The following is a 16417-nucleotide window of genomic DNA, read 5'->3' as shown; positions in this document are numbered from 1 at the left end:
CCGGGTCCAGAGGGGTGGGAGGTGGACTGGGTCCAGGGAGGCATCTTGTCATTAGCCTGCCACTCTGCATCCAATGGCTGGAGCAAAGGGAGACAAAGGATGGAGTCCACCCCTGCATGCTCTGATTACTCTGAGAGGGAGAGGAGAGAGGAGAGGGAGGGAGAGAGGGAGGGGGAGAGGGAGAGAGAGAGGCCATCCTGTGCGGTGTGGTCCCCTGGCTGGGCTTTGGGCTTTGGGCTTTGGGCTTTGGGCTTTGGGCTTTGGGCTCAGAGCGTCTGGGAGCAGAATCATTTTGATGAGTTTTATTGACAGTTAAACATGGAATCCCCCCCCCCCCCCTTTCTCTCTGTTTTAGTCTCTCTCTCCCGCTTTCACCAACTTCTCCCTCCCTCCCTCCCTCCCTCCCTCCCTCCGACACCTTGACACATGATGAGCAGCAGCAGAATCAGGACCTTCCAGGTGTTTGATTCCTCAGATAAACAATTCGTTTCCAATTAAAATGAACCGGCAGATTAACTGAGATTCCCAGAAGATAGAGCTTCCATTGTGTGGGATCCCTCCCTCCCTCCCTCGCTCCCTCCCTCCCTCCCTCGCTCCTGCCTCCTGGGGCTGTTTGGATGCCGTCAGTCAGATGAGCAGTGACCTGACGCTACAAGGAGAGGAAACGACACAGAGACACAAGGTGCGAGTGTGAAGACGCAGCGAAGCTGAAGGATCAGTCCGTACCCTCCGTCACTGCCCCACCTTTCATTACCTGGATCAAAAGACAATACATGTGGTCTCATATTTCACACATCGGGGCAATTAATATCAGACACAAACTGTATTATATAAACCTAAGAAGAATAAAACCAGAGAAAAAAAACAGATTCAAAACAGACGTCGGGGAGCATTTAAAAGCCTCCTGCACAAAGAGACAAGAAACTCAGTCGGACTTGAACGTGTTCCCAGTGAAGCTCTCGGTACCTGCAGCCGCTCCACCCTGCGACAGCAGCTGCACCACCTCCCACAGAGTCCTGCTGCTGGAGCGTCTTCAGCGGATCCCCTCGACACCAGCTTAGAAGCGTCTTGGAACCCAGGGAGCAGGACTTGGGGGTTAGGGGTTCGAGTCCCAGTCGGCTTTTGGTCTTTAGAGGCTCCTGGAGAACGGTGCCGGCATGCAGGGCAGCCGACCTGGTGGCACCACGGTGAATTCTACTGGTTCCAAATATGGAAATGTTCCATATTAGCCGCGGGTGGTGGGGTAGGAGGGTGGGGCGGTGTCCGATGTGTGTAATGGTCTTTTTGTTTGGCTCTGGGAGGGTGGGTTTGGAGAGAACATTAACCTGGCAGCAGTGGTGGTGGTGGTGGTGGTGGTGACAGTAGTTGTGGTGGTGGTGGTTGTGTTGGTTGTGGTGGTGGTGGTGGCTGCTGGTCTTTGGTGGCTCCTGCTTTGGGTGTCATTGGGTGAAGCTGCGTCCATTGTCCGGTGACACTCTGAGGTATTTGAAACTGTCGACCATTTCAACTGTTTGGTGACTGGTGAGAAAGGGCAGCTGAGGTGAGGGGGGATCCGTTACTATTTCCTTTGTCTTGCTGACACTGAGGTGAAGGTGTCTGTCCTTCCTCGCAGGTTGAAGTGTGCTGTGTTGAGCTGTGTTGTGGACAGTCCAGAGCAGAGAGGTTGTCTGTGAGTGGGGCCGGAAAAGCTGCCTCGTCTGAGTATTTGAGCTCAGTAGTGATGGGGGACGGAGCGGTGCGAGCATCGGTGTGAAGAGTGTGGAGGAACGGGCGCAGCACACAACCCTGCAGCGCTGCGGTGTTAGTGGTGAGCGCAGGTGATGTGGTTGTGCCCACCCGCACAGCTTGCAGTCTGTCACTACACTAAGTTATAATAATATGAATCGGATAATATGAATATAATACAATATGATAAAAAAAAAATAACACAAATATAAACACAATATAATCTGATGGTAATTTACTTCTGATAATATAATAACAAATAACAATAACACATAATATACATAATACATACACACATAAAAGCTCACTTTTCCTTGTATTGTCTAATTATTATTATTATTATTATGATTATTATCATTATTATCATTATTATTATGATTGATAATAATAATACTAATAATAATATAATTAATAATATACATCTAATAATAATAATCATAATAATAATAATATAATTTCTATAGTTTTTAATTTTTTTATAAAGGGAACAAAGCGAAGGAGGGATGCAGTGATGAGGTTCTGGGGGAAAGAGAAAGCTGGGATGTGGGGGAGGGATGAGGGAGGAAAGGCCTGTGAAGTGATGGAGTGTTGGGTGGTCCGCAGGGTGAAGCCCCCCGGGGGGATCAGCACGGAGATTCACACAAAGTACGACAGAAGAAACCTGTTGAAACAAGACGGCGTGGATTTCAGCCACATCCAAAATATATATGATACAAAAAAAATTAAATCTACACATTTGTTCTACATATCTCTCTATAATAAATGTTTGCTCTGTTCTTTTGGCTGCTTGTAATGACCGTTGAGTAAGTCTTTGAGGGCTTTTGAATTCCCCAACACATCAACATCACAATTAGAAAAATACTCTCAATTGCTCTAATGACTCTTTGACTTCACTGTCATACACTGAAAAAAAAATATACATTTTATATATTTATACATAGATATGCAACAGAAGAGCAATTGCTCCCGGTTAAGCTCCAAACTTAATTTTAACTTAGAAATAAAAAGTACATACAAATAAATAAATGGAGAAATTCTGTTACGCGTTCATAGAAATGTGTTGATAATGAAGTGTTTATTCTGCACAGCTGGGTGCTGTAGTGTTTACGTAAGTCTCCCTCTGCTGGACAAATACACGAACTACAGTTTGTACCCGAAAACCAATTTTTACTGTTTGTAGTCGAAATGCTGAGCTCGAAACGAGGAAACATTTTACATTTACATTTACATTTAGTCATTGATCAGACGCTTTTATCCAAAGCCACTTACAATTGTTCAAACACCGACGGACGCAGCCATCAGGAGCAATTAGGGGTTAAAGGTGATCTAAAGGTCGCTGGTTGGATCCCAGGCTCCTCCTGCTAGCATGCTGTAGTGTCCTTGAGCAAGACACTTAACCCCTCATTGCTCCTGATGGCTGCGTCCGTCGGTGTTTGAACAATTGTAAGTCACTTTGGATAAAAGCGTCTGATAAATGACTAAATGTAAATGTAAATGTTAAGTGTCTTGCTCAAGGACACTACAGCATGCTAGCAGGAGGAGCCTGGGATCCAACCAGCAACCTTTAGATGACTAGACCACCAGCTCTACCTCCTGAGCTACCATCCCCAGGAAAGAGGTGAAATAAAAGAGGTGAAATAAAAGAGGCGAAAGACATGAAAAACAACCAAAGCAACATTATATGTGTTATTATTTTAGGTTGCAGCAAAAGCAATTAAAGCAAACACACTGTTCAAGATTCAAGATTCAAGATTCAAGATTTTTATTTGTCACATACATATACATACTTTCATACATATATGCAGTGAAATGTAATGCAACGCACCCGGTGATAGCACACAATATGTCCTAGGAAAAAATAAAAATAAAAAAATTATTTCTAATAGACCGACTAACTGACTCCTAAAACGTAATTCAGTAAGTTGAATACTTATAGAATAAAATTAAAATATATAGAATAAAATACAATAAAAATAAAATGAAATAAAATGGAATAGATAGAGGGAATATGGCTATGTATATACAGATATGTGCATTTAAAGTGGCATGTGAATTAAAGTGGCATGTGAATGTGAATAGTGTGAGGTAGTGTTTGGGATAATACAGCACAGTATACAACAGTACGGCGCAGCAATACGGCATCACGAACAACCCTGAACAGTGACACAGTATGCGGTACAGTATGCGGTACAGTATGCAGTACAGTATGCGGTACAGTATGCGGTACAGTATGCTACATACAGTACAGTAGGTAGTGGAGCCTAGTGTATGGCTCAGTTAGGACCCCTGGTGAGGTCAGCGTTGACAGTTCTTATGGCTTGAGGGAAGAAACTCCGTCTCAGTCTCTGTTCTCGCTGTGTGACTGCGGAGGCTCTTGCCTGACGCAGCAGCTGAAACAGTCCGTTGTTGGGGTGATGAGGATCCTTCATGATCCTACAGCTCTGCTACTACACCTCCTGGTGTATAACTCCTGCAAGGGGGGGAGGGTAGTTCCAGTGGTACGTTCAGCTGAACGCACCACCCTCTGCAGGGCCCGCCTGTCCTGGGCAGTACAGTTCCCAAACCAGGCAGTGATGTTGCCTGTCAGGATGCTCTCCACTGCTCCAGAGTAGAAGGACTTGAGGATCCTCACCGAGACCCGGAATTTCCTCAGCTGCCTGAGGTGGTAAAGACGCTGCCTCGCCTTTCTGTAAATAAGTGGTGTTTTCATGGATTTAGTGCAAAATGTAAAACCTTTCACTGATATTTACTAACTTTGTTTTTACTTAGTTGTTTACATACATTTACACATGCCTTGGTTTCAGCCTCTGTTTTCATACTTGTCTCTGCTCGTGCAGCTTGCAGTAGTACTCGCAGTAGTACTCGCAGTAGCCCTCGCAGTAGTACTCGCAGTAGTACTCGCAGTAGCCCTCGCAGTAGCACTCGCAGTAGTACTCGCAGTAGTACTCGCAGTAGCCCTCGCAGTAGTACTCGCAGTAGTACTCTCAGTAGTACTCGCAGTAGTACTCGCAGTAGTACTTGCAGTAGTACTCGCAGTAGTACTTGCAGTAGTACTCGCAGTAGTACTTGCAGTAGTACTCGCGGAGCAGCTTCATCTTTCGTCACATCGTCTCATCTGCTGCTCTCGCACGCGCCCGCCGCGCGCCCCCCTCGCGCTACTTCCGGGTACCGGAAGTGAGCAGATCAAAGATGGCGGAGCAGGGGCCGCTGGCTGTGGCGATGCGGCTTCGGAACCAGCTGCAGTCGGTTTACCGGCTGGACCCGCTGCGGAACGAGGTGAGCCCGGAGCGGACCCCTAGGTCTGGTGGCGCGGGGTGGAGCGGGGCGGCGGGAGCAACGAGCCCGGTGCTTGGGGCAGGTCCGCCCGGGAGCATCTGCCCCGAGGCTCGGTCCTCCGTGTGGGAGCAGAAGCTCCTCGGTTGCGGTTCTTGTGAGGGAAGCGTGGGCTCGTTGGACCGGGTGCCCGCGGATGGCGCCTTACGACTCGGCTCCGGGGGCAGGGGGGCAGCGTGGCGCTCCAGCGGGGGAACTGCTGCTTCGTGGCCGGTGTAGACGCTTCTGTTTTCGGTGTTGGCGTCCAGTCGCACCGTTGAGTCCGGGACCGTTCGGATGGTCCCGGGACCCGGTGGAGTTTAGAAGCTGCTTCAACTTTCACTCAGAGTTAAGTGTGAACAACAACAACTTGTTCTGTAACGTTGTGCAGAGTTTAGCGACGGAACCACGAACCAAACATCTTATTATTATGTCCTAATAAGTACTGCTCATAGTGTTACTCATAGTACTGCTCATAGTGTTACTCATAGCACTGCTCATAGTGTTACTCATAGTACTGCTCATAGTGTTACTCATAGTACTGCTCATAGTGTTACTCATAGTACTGCTCATAGTGTTACTCTTAGTACTGCTCATAGTGTTACTCATAGTACTGCTTGTAGTGTTACTCATAGTACTGCTAATAGTGTTACTCATAGTACTGCTCATAGTGTTACTCATAGTACTGCTCATAGTGTTACTCATAGTGTTACTCATAGTGTTACTCATAGCACTGCTCATAGTGTTACTCATAGTACTGCTAATAGTGTTACTCATAGTACTGCTCATAGTGTTACTCATAGTACTGCTCATAGTGTTACTCATAGTACTGCTCATAGTGTTACTCATAGTACTGCTCATAGTGTTACTCATAGTACTGCTCATAGTGTTACTCATAGTACTGCTCATAGTGTTACTCATAGCACTGCTCATAGTGTTACTCATAGCACTGCTCATAGTGTTACTCATAGTACTGCTCATAGTGTTACTCATAGTACTGCTCATAGTGTTACTCATAGTACTGCTCATAGTGTTACTCATAGTACTGCTCATAGTGTTACTCATAGTACTGCTCATAGTGTTACTCATAGTACTGCTCATAGTGTTACTCATAGTACTGCTCATAGTGTTACTCTTAGTACTGCTTATAGTGTTACTCATAGTACTGCTCATAGTGTTACTCATAGTACTGCTCATAGTGTTACTCTTAGTACTGCTTATAGTGTTACTCATAGTACTGCTTATAGTGTTACTCATAGTACTGCTCATAGTGTTACTCATAGTACTGCTTATAGTGTTACTCATAGTACTGCTCATAGTGTTACTCGTAGTACTGCTCATAGTGTTACTCGTAGTACTGCTCATAGTGTTACTCGTAGGACTGCTCATAGTGTTACTCGTAGTACTGCTCATATTGTTACTCGTAGTACTGCTCATATTGTTACTCGTAGTGCTGCTCATAGTGTTACTCGTAGTACTGCTAATAGTGTTACTCGTAGTGCTCCTCACATTATTGATGCTAGTACTGCTAATGTTATTATTCATAATACTACTAAAAGTTCTATAAATATTACTACTGATATATACTACTGATACTAAAAGTATTACTAATAGTTTTTTAATTGTTTTATTAGTAGTACTACTAATAGTTCTATTAATAGAACCACTTGTAATTCTATTAAAAGTACTACTTCTTTTTCTTTAAAAGGACTACTAATAGCTACATTAATAGTACTACTAATCGTTACATTAATAGTACTACTAATAGTACCAGTAGTTATATTAGAAGTACTACTAGTAGTTATATAAATAGTACTAGTAATAGTTACATTAATAGTAGTACTAGTAGTTTTCCCTTTCAGTATGGAACAGAGCTGCTGTTCTGTTTGGAACTAAATTCATGCAATTTTGATCTTGCAACAAGTTCCATGAAGACTCTGCACCGCGGTTGAAAAACAGGCTCCAGCTCGTATAGGAGAATACCTCCATATCCATCATTTGACCATTTTCTGGGCTTATATTGTCGATATATATTGATATATTGTCATATTGTACTTATACTATGTTAAAATCATTTTCGTGTCATGTGACAACCTCTTGAATCATTAGATATTTACACACAAATATCTGAGAACCAATCATAATGTGGATATTACGAGCAGGCGGCTGGTTCTTTTGGTTTCCGTATCGCAATATCGATATTTTCACAATATATCGCCCGGCTGTAGCATTGATTGTTTTTCTACTTGGCAATTTGAGATGGAAAGTGTTATGAACTCGACGGCTTGACTCTTTCACCATAAAACCTTGGAATGAAGCGGAGCGTTTTGGGAAGGGAAGGTAGAGCCCTGCGCAGGTGAGGCCGGAGCGCTGTCTCAGCTCAACCTCCAGGGAGGGAGGGAAAACACGGCAACGGGGCTTTTACTTCCTGAACCTGGAGTTCCCATGTCAGTCCAAATGTGAGCGCGCCGCTGACCCGGTGCTTGGTGTTCCAGGAGGAGGTGAAGCTGAAGATCAAGGACCTGAACGAGCACATCGTGTGCTACCTCTGCGCGGGATACTTCATCGACGCCACCACCATCACCGAGTGTCTGCACACCTGTGAGTCTGACCTTTGACCTCTAGAGCGTCCTTCATGGAACTCTTATTTTTCGATATTTAATTGTGTTTTCGTAGATGTTCTGTTCCACTGCTGCTCGACATCCTCTCATTTAATACCAGTTTAAAACTCAAGGGCGGGGTGTATTTATTAGTTTTCATGATCATTCATTTGCGGAATGAACCTTAAATGTCACCGTGAACAAACTTCCGAAAGTTTTCCACAATGTGGAGCGAGTTTCTGACATGACAAGATTTTTTTGAATTGATTCTAAACGGGACCCAGAATGTCTGATTTCAGGGTCTGGATGAGATGAAATCACCGTCTTGTGTTTCCTTCCGCTCAGTTTGTAAGAGCTGCATCGTCAAGTACCTGCAGACCAGCAAGTACTGCCCCATGTGCAACATCAAGATCCACGAGACGCAGCCGCTGCTCAACCTCAAGCTGGACCGCGTCATGCAGGACATCGTCTACAAGCTGGTGCCCGGGCTGCAGGAGAGTGAGTCTGAGGAGGGGTGCTCAACGTGGCGTGCGGGGTCCCGCCGGGGGCCTTTCCACTTCCAAGACATTAGAGAATGTCCAGTAACGAGTGTTTGGATGCTAACTTCAGTGTTGTTGATCAGATTACATCCAGGGACCAGATCTGATCAAATGGATCCTGGATGTGGAGAAGGTTGAGAGTTACTGTAAAAATACCACATTGAACATTCAACACAGTGTGATGAAGGACAAACTACAGCGACTGTGCAAAACTACGAAGGGAGAAAGAAAAGGAAAAAAAAATCGGAAAAGCTAAAATCCTGAACGCTGGAGGCCATGGCACCAGACATTTGTCTTAAAAAGTCTCAAATGATTGAATTGGACCCTCTGATACCTGCAGACACCCTGCTCCAAAGTTCATGTCAAATGTGTTCAATAAAAGATGTTTCACTTCAAAGAAAACTGTGAAGTCAACCTGACTCGACTTGAAAAGGTGTTTTTTGTCTGAACAGGTGAAGACAAGAGGATTAAGGAGTTTTATCAGTCCAGGGGTCTGGAGCGAGTCCTGCAGCCCTCTGGAGACGGTGAGCAAGCAACCCCCTGCTCCACGCTGAGCTGGACTACTACTGTCTGCTTCACTACTACTACTACTACTACTACTACTACTACTGCTACTGTCTGCTTCACTACTACTACTGTCTGCTTCACTACTACTACTGCTACTGTCTGCTTCACTACTACTACTGTCTGCTTCACTACTACTACTGTCTGCTTCACTACTACTACTACTACTGCTACTGTCTGCTTCACTACTACTACTACTACTACTACTACTACTACTACTACTACTGTCTGCTTCACTACTACTACTGTCTGCTTCACTACTACTACTGCTACTGTCTGCTTCACCACTACTACTACTACTACTGCTACTGTCTGCTTCACTACTACTACTACTACTACTGCTACTGTCTGCTTCACTACTACTACTACTACTACTACTACTGTCTGCTTCACTACTACTACTACTACTACTACTACTACTGCGACTGTCTGCTTCACTACTACTACTACTACTACTACTACTACTACTACTGTCTGCTTCACTACTACTACTACTACTGTCTGCTTCACTACTACTACTACTACTAATACTGTCTGCTTCACTACTACTACTACTACTACTACTACTGTCTGCTTCACTACTACTACTACTACTACTACTGTCTGCTTCACTACTACTACTACTACTACTGTCTGCTTCACTACTACTACTACTACTGTCTGCTTCACTACTACTACTGTCTGCTTCACTACTACTACTGTCTGCTTCACTACTACTACTACTACTACTACTGTCTGCTTCACTACTACTACTACTACTGCTACTGTCTGCTTCACTACTACTACTACTACTACTACTACTACTACTACTACTACTACTGTCTGCTTCACTACTACTACTGTCTGCTTCACTACTACTACTGCTACTGTCTGCTTCACCACTACTACTACTACTACTGCCTGCTTCACTACTACTACTACTACTACTACTGTCTGCTTCACTACTACTACTACTACTACTACTACTACTACTACTACTGCTACTGTCTGCTTCACTACTACTACTACTACTACTACTACTACTACTACTACTACTGTCTGCTTCACTACTACTACTACTACTACTGCTACTGTCTGCTTCACTACTACTACTACTACTACTACTGTCTGCTTCACTACTACTACTACTACTACTACTACTACTACTACTACTGCTACTGTCTGCTTCACTACTACTACTACTACTACTACTACTACTACTACTACTGTCTGCTTCACTACTACTACTACTACTGTCTGCTTCACTACTACTACTACTACTAATACTGTCTGCTTCACTACTACTACTACTACTACTACTGTCTGCTTCACTACTACTACTACTACTACTACTGTCTGCTTCACTACTACTACTACTACTACTGTCTGCTTCACTACTACTACTACTACTACTACTGCCTGCTTCACTACTACTACTACTACTGCCTGCTTCACTACTACTACTACTACTATCTGCTTCACTACTACTACTACTACTACTGTCTGCTTCACTACTACTACTACTACTACTGTCTGCTTCACTACTACTACTACTACTACTACTGCCTGCTTCACTACTACTACTACTACTGCCTGCTTCACTACTACTACTATCTGCTTCACTACTACTACTACTACTACTGTCTGCTTCACTACTACTACTACTACTACTGTCTGCTTCACTACTACTACTACTACTGTCTGCTTCACTACTACTACTCTGTGATTCACTACTACTACTACTACTACTCTGTGATTCACTACTACTACTACTACTCTGTGATTCACTACTACTACTACTACTGTGTGCTTCACTACTACTACTACTACTGTGTGCCTCACTACTACTACTGTCTGCTTCACTACTACTACTACTACTACTACTACTACTACTACTACTACTACTGTGTGCGCTTCAGTACTACTACTACTGTGTGCTTCAGTACTACTACTACTACTGTGTGCTTCACTACTACTACTACTACTGTGTGCTTCACTACTACTACTACTACTACTACTACTACTACTACTACTACTGTGTGCTTCAGCACTACTACTGTGTGTGGTCTAGTACTACTGTGTGTGGTCTAGTACTACTGTGTGTGGTCTAGTACTACTGTGTGTGGTCTAGTACTACTGTGTGTGTGGTCTAGTACTACTGTGTGTGGTCTAGTACTACTGTGTGTGTGGTCTAGTACTACTGTGTGTGGTCTAGTACTACTGTGTGTGTGGTCTAGTACTACTGTGTGTGTGGTCTAGTACTACTGTGTGTGGTCTAGTACTACTGTGTGTGGTCTAGTACTACTGTGCCACCCCTCCAGACACAGCACCACAACAGCTCCAGACAGAGACAGACACTGAACGCTGTTACAAGCTGTGTCCACCTCACTGCTCTAACACTTGTACACATTGATATTCATTGATATTTATGATTCTATTCCCAGTTTGCAAATATTTCACACGTATAAGTTACATTTTTTTGTTACATAATTTTTTTGTACATAATTATGTATGTACTTACATTTTTTTAAATGCTGTATATAGATTATTATATATATATTTTTTTAACCTTACTTTATTTATTTATTTTACTTTTACTCCTATTTACATTTTTATTCTTATTTATGTTCTATTTTCTTTCTATTTGAACTTTGCCCAACACAATCTTGGGAGTTTTTTCCCAAAAAAGAATTTCACTTCATGTTCAGTGCAATTTGTATGTTCTCTAGACTATAACTAGTATTACTTGTTTTATGACTAGATTGTCTACTTTAAGTGTACACCAAGAAAGATAGTCACAACAACACAGTGAACTATTCTCCTACATATGAAGAAGGTGTTTCCTGTAATTACTTTTATTTAATATATGAATAATAATATTAATATTAACCTCCTTCCTGTCTGTGTCAAACTGGAGGTGAGTCTTCATTGTAGTTTCTACGCAGCGTCACCTGATGGAGCAGCTGCTGTCGTTAGTAGCGGGGGATACGGGAGAAACCGGGAGAAGAGGTTGCCGTGGCAACGGTCATTATTAACAGACAAGTGTCATTATGGCGTGCGAGTGTTTGTCGCTGGTGAGCAGAGTGTTTCTGTGGTGTCCTCCTCAGACTCGCTCTCCGACTCGGCCGGTCTCCCCTACACCAGCTTCGATCATTCCAAGGCTCATTTCTACAGATACGACGAGCAGGTCTCACTCTGTTTGGAGAGACACGGGTACGTTGGTGCCTGTGGAGCCAGGCTTTGTTTACCCCTGTGTTCAATATGCTTCCATTAAGTAACACATGCATGTGTGGCTGAAAGAGCTGAAACTGCTGATGGTGATGAAACCTTTTCTCTGGCGACCATGTTGTCTTCACAGCTCCTCACTTCCTGGGAAGGAGAAACATAAATTAACGCTCCAGGTAAAACACATTTCTATCCTGATGGCTTTTTATTCAAATATATTTTATACTCTACCGCACAGTTTTGTTTCCAGCAGACGGGGGTGGGGCTATTATTCTCCTCTCCTTAATAATAACTGATAATTGATCCATTTTAAATCCTCATGCAGAAGTCTACTTTTGGCAAATATTCATGTTACATCTACACGTAGTAGTATTCGGCCTGCTGCAGTGCTGAGCGCAACCAGCAGAGGTCGCTCTGGAGCCACCTGTGCTGCTGAGCTTCAAATGACGTTGAAGTCGTTTGAACTTTTAATGAGTTTTGATGTTTTTACTGTAAAAGTTGATGAATGAAGGTCGTGAAACTAAAACACAAACATCTCTCAAACGGACGAAAAAATTCCAATGTAACGTTTGTGATGTTTGACAATCCTAACTGAGTGTAATGTGCTGAAGAGAGTGACGGTTTTGACCTGGAGTGCGGTCACCATCAGCAGGAAGTTAAAATCCAAAATATTGTTCATCATTCATTTCAATCGGGTTTATTATTTACGAGTCATATCGTTGTCAAACGTGTAGTTAAATGTTCAACTGTCTGAAGGGAAGAGTTTTATATGATTTAAAACATGTTACCTATGTTATTGAACATGCTATTAAACGTGTTATATTACATATTCAACATCTTGTTAAAAATATTATAAATGTTATTAAACGTGTTAAAGATGTTATTAATCTTTTTAAAGGTGTTATTAGACATATTTTGATGTGATTAAACATGTTATTAAACACATTATTTAAGATATGATTCATCTTTTAAAGGTGTTATTCAACATATTACAGGTGTTATTACAGGTGTTATTACAGGTGTTATTACAGGTGTTATTACAGGTGTTATTACAGGTGTTATTACAGGTATGAATCCATGTTTCTTTCTCTGCAGCAGAAGTTTGTTCGCTGCTCGGTTCGAGCTGAAGTTCGACATCTGAGGAAGGTTCTGTGTCACCGTCTCAACGTGGACAAGCAGCAGGTACCACTAGACTAGTGGACGACTGACTAGTTAGTGGACTAACTAGGTCAATGGTGGACTAGTGCAGTAATTCCAGTTCAGTCGTGCATTAGTAACTCGTTAGTAGTTGCTCATTTTAGCTCACTGCTAAAGGATTAGTTAGTTGACTAGTTAGTGTTTACTCAGTCATATTTAGGAGTGGAGTGGTTAGAAAATAGTTTTAGTTAGTAGTTACTAGGTCATATTTTGGAGTGGAGTGATTTGTAGTTATTCGTTTTTAGTTAGTAACTGGTCAGTAGTTAGTAGTCGACTAGTTAGTAGTTACTAGGTAATATTTAGGAGTGGAGTGGTTAGTAGTCAGGAGTTAGTAGTTCCTCGTTTTTAGTTGGTAGTTACTAGTCAGTACTTAATAGTCGACTAGTTAGTATTTACTCAGTCATTTTTACCAGTGTAGTGGTTGGTAGTAGTTAGTAGTTACTAGATCATATTTAGGAGTGAAATGGTTAGTAGTTAATAGTTTTTAGTTAGTAGTTACTATGTCATATTTTGGAGTGGGGTGATTAGTAGTTAATCATTTTTAGTTAGTAGTTAACAGTCGACTAGTTAGTATTTACTAGGTAATATTTTGGAGTGGTTATTAGGTAATATTTCGGAGTGGAGTGCTTAGTAGTTAATAGTCGACTAGTTAGTAGTTATTAGGTAATATCTATGAGTGGAGTGGTTATTAGTTAGTAGCTAATAGTCGACTAGTTAGTAGTTACTAGGTAATATTTTGCAGTGGTTAGTAGTTATTAGGTAATATTTCGGAGTGGAGTGCTTAGTAGTGAATCGTCGACTAGTTAGTAGTTATTAGGTAATATCTGAGTGGAGTAGTTAGTAGCTAATAGTCGACTAGTTAGTAGTTATTAGGTAATATCTGAGTGGAGTGGTGAGTAGTTAGTAGCTAATAGTCGACTAGTTAGTAGTTATTAGGTAATATCTGAGTGGAGTGGTGAGTAGTTAGTAGCTAATAGTCGACTAGTTAGTAGTTACTAGGTAATATTTAGGAGTAGCGTGGTTAGTAGTGAGTAGTTAATAGTTGACTAGTTGGTAGTTACTAGGGAATATTTAGGAGCGTAGTGGTTAGTAGTTAATAGTCCACTTGTTAGTGGTGGACTAGTTAATAGTTACTAGGTAATATTTAGGAGTGGAGTGGTTAGTAGTTAATAGTTGGCTAGTTAGTGGCAGACTAGTTAGTAGTTACTCTGTGATATTTGGGTGTAGAGTGGTTAGTAGTTATTAGTTTTTAGTTGTTACTAGGTAATATTTAGGAGTGGTTAGTAGTCAGTAGTTAATAGTTGACTAGTTGGTAGTTACTAGGTAATATTATGTAGTGGTTAGTCTCAGTAGTTAATAGTATTTAGTTAGTAGTTACTAGTTAAAGTTTAAGAGTGGAGTGGTTAGTAGTCATTAGTTAGTAGTTACTAGGTAATGTTAAGGAGCTGAGTGGTTAGAAGTTAGTAGTATTTAGTTAGTAGTTACTAGGTAATATTATGGAGTGGAGTGGTTAGTAGTTAAAAGTCGACTAGTTAGTAGTTAACCCCTGGTGCTCTGCCCTCCAGGTCCAGATGTTGTTCAACAACGAGTCTCTTCCTGATCACATGACCATGAAGCGGCTCTGGCTCTCACACTGGTTTGGGAAGGTAACGTCATCTTCATCATCTTCATCATCTTCATCTTCAATCTGCTTCGTCACCTCAAGCAGCTTTTGTCAAAAACTCACTTTGTTTGATTCCAACTTATTGAACCTGGAAGGTTGGTGCTGCTGAGCCGTCACCGCTCAGATCTCATTGATTATTGATTATTTATCATTTGTTTGGCTGAACTGACTCTGCATGTGCACGAGTAGCAAGGAGGTCACACGCAGCACCATGTCGCACGCAAGGCAACATGGAGGGAAATGCACCACGGCCCAGCACCGTCTGGGGCGGGGCTGGGGCGGGGCAGGGCGGGGCTGGGGCGGGGCGGGGCTGGGGCTGGGGCGGGGCGGGGCTGGGGCGGGCGGGGGCGGGAGCGTGAACCTCGGCTCAAGCTCACAGATGATATGTTGAGACCCAGACGGTGGCACGCTGCTTTTTTTTTTGTTTCTTTCAATAAGGACATTGAGTCAAATAAAATACATCCAAAATAAAAACACAATGTGTGCCAATTACACACACACACACAGTGTTTTAGATCCGGGGCTGTTGATAAAACATGGTGTTTCGTGGCCCCGACCTGTTTGTCATGAAGGGAGTTCAAATTTAAAAGGTTTCATGTGGTTGTGATAAAAACCAGATCTGAGTCACATGAATAAAAACAGGGATCAGGGCGGCTGACCTGCAGGGTGACGGTGGAGAAAGCCTTTGGTTCCCTTTGGGACGGTGAATATGACGGTGATGTAATGAGTGGAAATGTGGATTGAGATGTTGTATTTGCTGTTGTCCTCAGGCTCAGCCGCTGGTGCTTCACTACACGGTTAAAGACAAGAGGAGATAGAGCACGTCACTGGAAACACCGCTGTATATATTTGTATAATATATATTCTATTTTAATAGTTTGTGTACATATACTTATTTTCCTTGTTTTGTATTTTTGAAAATAAATTTGAAATGAAAAACAATATAGATTTTGTTATTTTGATTTGAGAAGCTGGGGAGGAGAGGTTTTGATCTCAAACCATGAGGAAATATCTCTTATATTTCATATATATTTAAAAACGACAATGTCTGGGAACAGGACGGACGGAGCCACAGGGTTTTGAGGAGGAGATTTGGGAGCAGTCGGCCCTGGAACAGTCAGGTAATTGGTTTTGGAAATCTGATCCATTCCTTCAAAATCATTGTATTTTTCCTTGATGTTTTCTGAAACGATGGAACAAATCCTGGATTTAGGGGGAAACTGTGTGTGTGTGTGTGTGTGTGTGTGTGTGTGTGTGTGTGTGTGTGTGTGTGTGTGTGTGTGTGTGTGTGTGTGTGTGTGTGTGTGTGTGACGTGCTCAGAATGTTGCGTGTAAACAGACAAGTTGTTTACAAAAATATAAAAGCTGCGTTTATGCAGAAAAAATGGTCTTGCTGGTTCAACTTGAAAATGGCTTTAATTAGTAAAACCTGTATTACATTTGGAGGTTTTCTCAAGCTAAAATTGGGATATTAATGTGTGCTTTTTTATGTTGAGAAAACCTCAAAAATGTCGGTTTAACAAATTGAAGCAGTTTATTTTTTTAGTCTGAGGTTCAATATGTTCTGTTTTTGTTTTTTTTTGTAGAACTAAAAGCTAAAACAAATTCTCCCG

At 42.3% G+C, this 16417-nt stretch overlaps 1 protein-coding gene across 4 annotated transcripts; it reads left to right on the top strand.

Moving 5' to 3' along the window:
• Nucleotides 1-4899: 4899 nt before the first annotated feature.
• pcgf1 (polycomb group ring finger 1) lies at nt 4900-15746 on the top strand. Of its 4 annotated transcripts, none has more exons than XM_080008081.1 (9): nt 4900-5001; nt 7533-7638; nt 7983-8135; nt 8629-8700; nt 11827-11932; nt 12078-12120; nt 13040-13126; nt 14707-14787; nt 15575-15746. In XM_080008081.1, exons 1-9 carry the CDS (start codon nt 4915-4917, stop codon nt 15620-15622), a joined length of 783 nt encoding a protein of 260 aa, XP_079864207.1. In that variant the 5' UTR covers nt 4900-4914; the 3' UTR covers nt 15623-15746. The 4 variants fall into 4 exon arrangements, with proteins under 4 accessions (XP_079864207.1, XP_079864204.1, XP_079864205.1 ...); XM_080008078.1 differs by having other exon boundaries at nt 4909-5001; nt 13043-13126; XM_080008079.1 differs by lacking the exons at nt 14707-14787; nt 15575-15746 and adding an exon at nt 11665-11743 and having other exon boundaries at nt 4909-5001; nt 13040-13130.
• The last annotated feature ends 671 nt before the right edge of the window (nt 15747-16417 follow it).

The sequence above is a fragment of the Zeus faber genome (genome assembly GCF_960531495.2).
Source record: "Zeus faber genome assembly, chromosome: 10".
Lineage (NCBI taxonomy): Eukaryota > Metazoa > Chordata > Actinopteri > Zeiformes > Zeidae > Zeus > Zeus faber.
The sequence above is the reverse complement of the archived record's forward strand: the minus strand, read 5'-3'. Positions and strand labels throughout refer to the sequence as shown.

What these genes read in the sequence shown, in the direction of transcription:
- pcgf1 (XM_080008081.1), top strand. Translation starts at nt 4,915, where the DNA reads ATGGCGGAGCAGGGGCCGCTGGCTGTGGCGATGCGGCTTCGGAACCAG. An exon ending in CACCGAGTGTCTGCACACCT is followed by an intron (nt 7,639 to 7,982) that starts GTGAGTCTGACC and finishes CCTTCCGCTCAG; the next exon opens with TTTGTAAGAGCTGCATCGTC. An exon ending in AACATAAATTAACGCTCCAG is followed by an intron (nt 12,121 to 13,039) that starts GTAAAACACATT and finishes CTTTCTCTGCAG; the next exon opens with CAGAAGTTTGTTCGCTGCTC.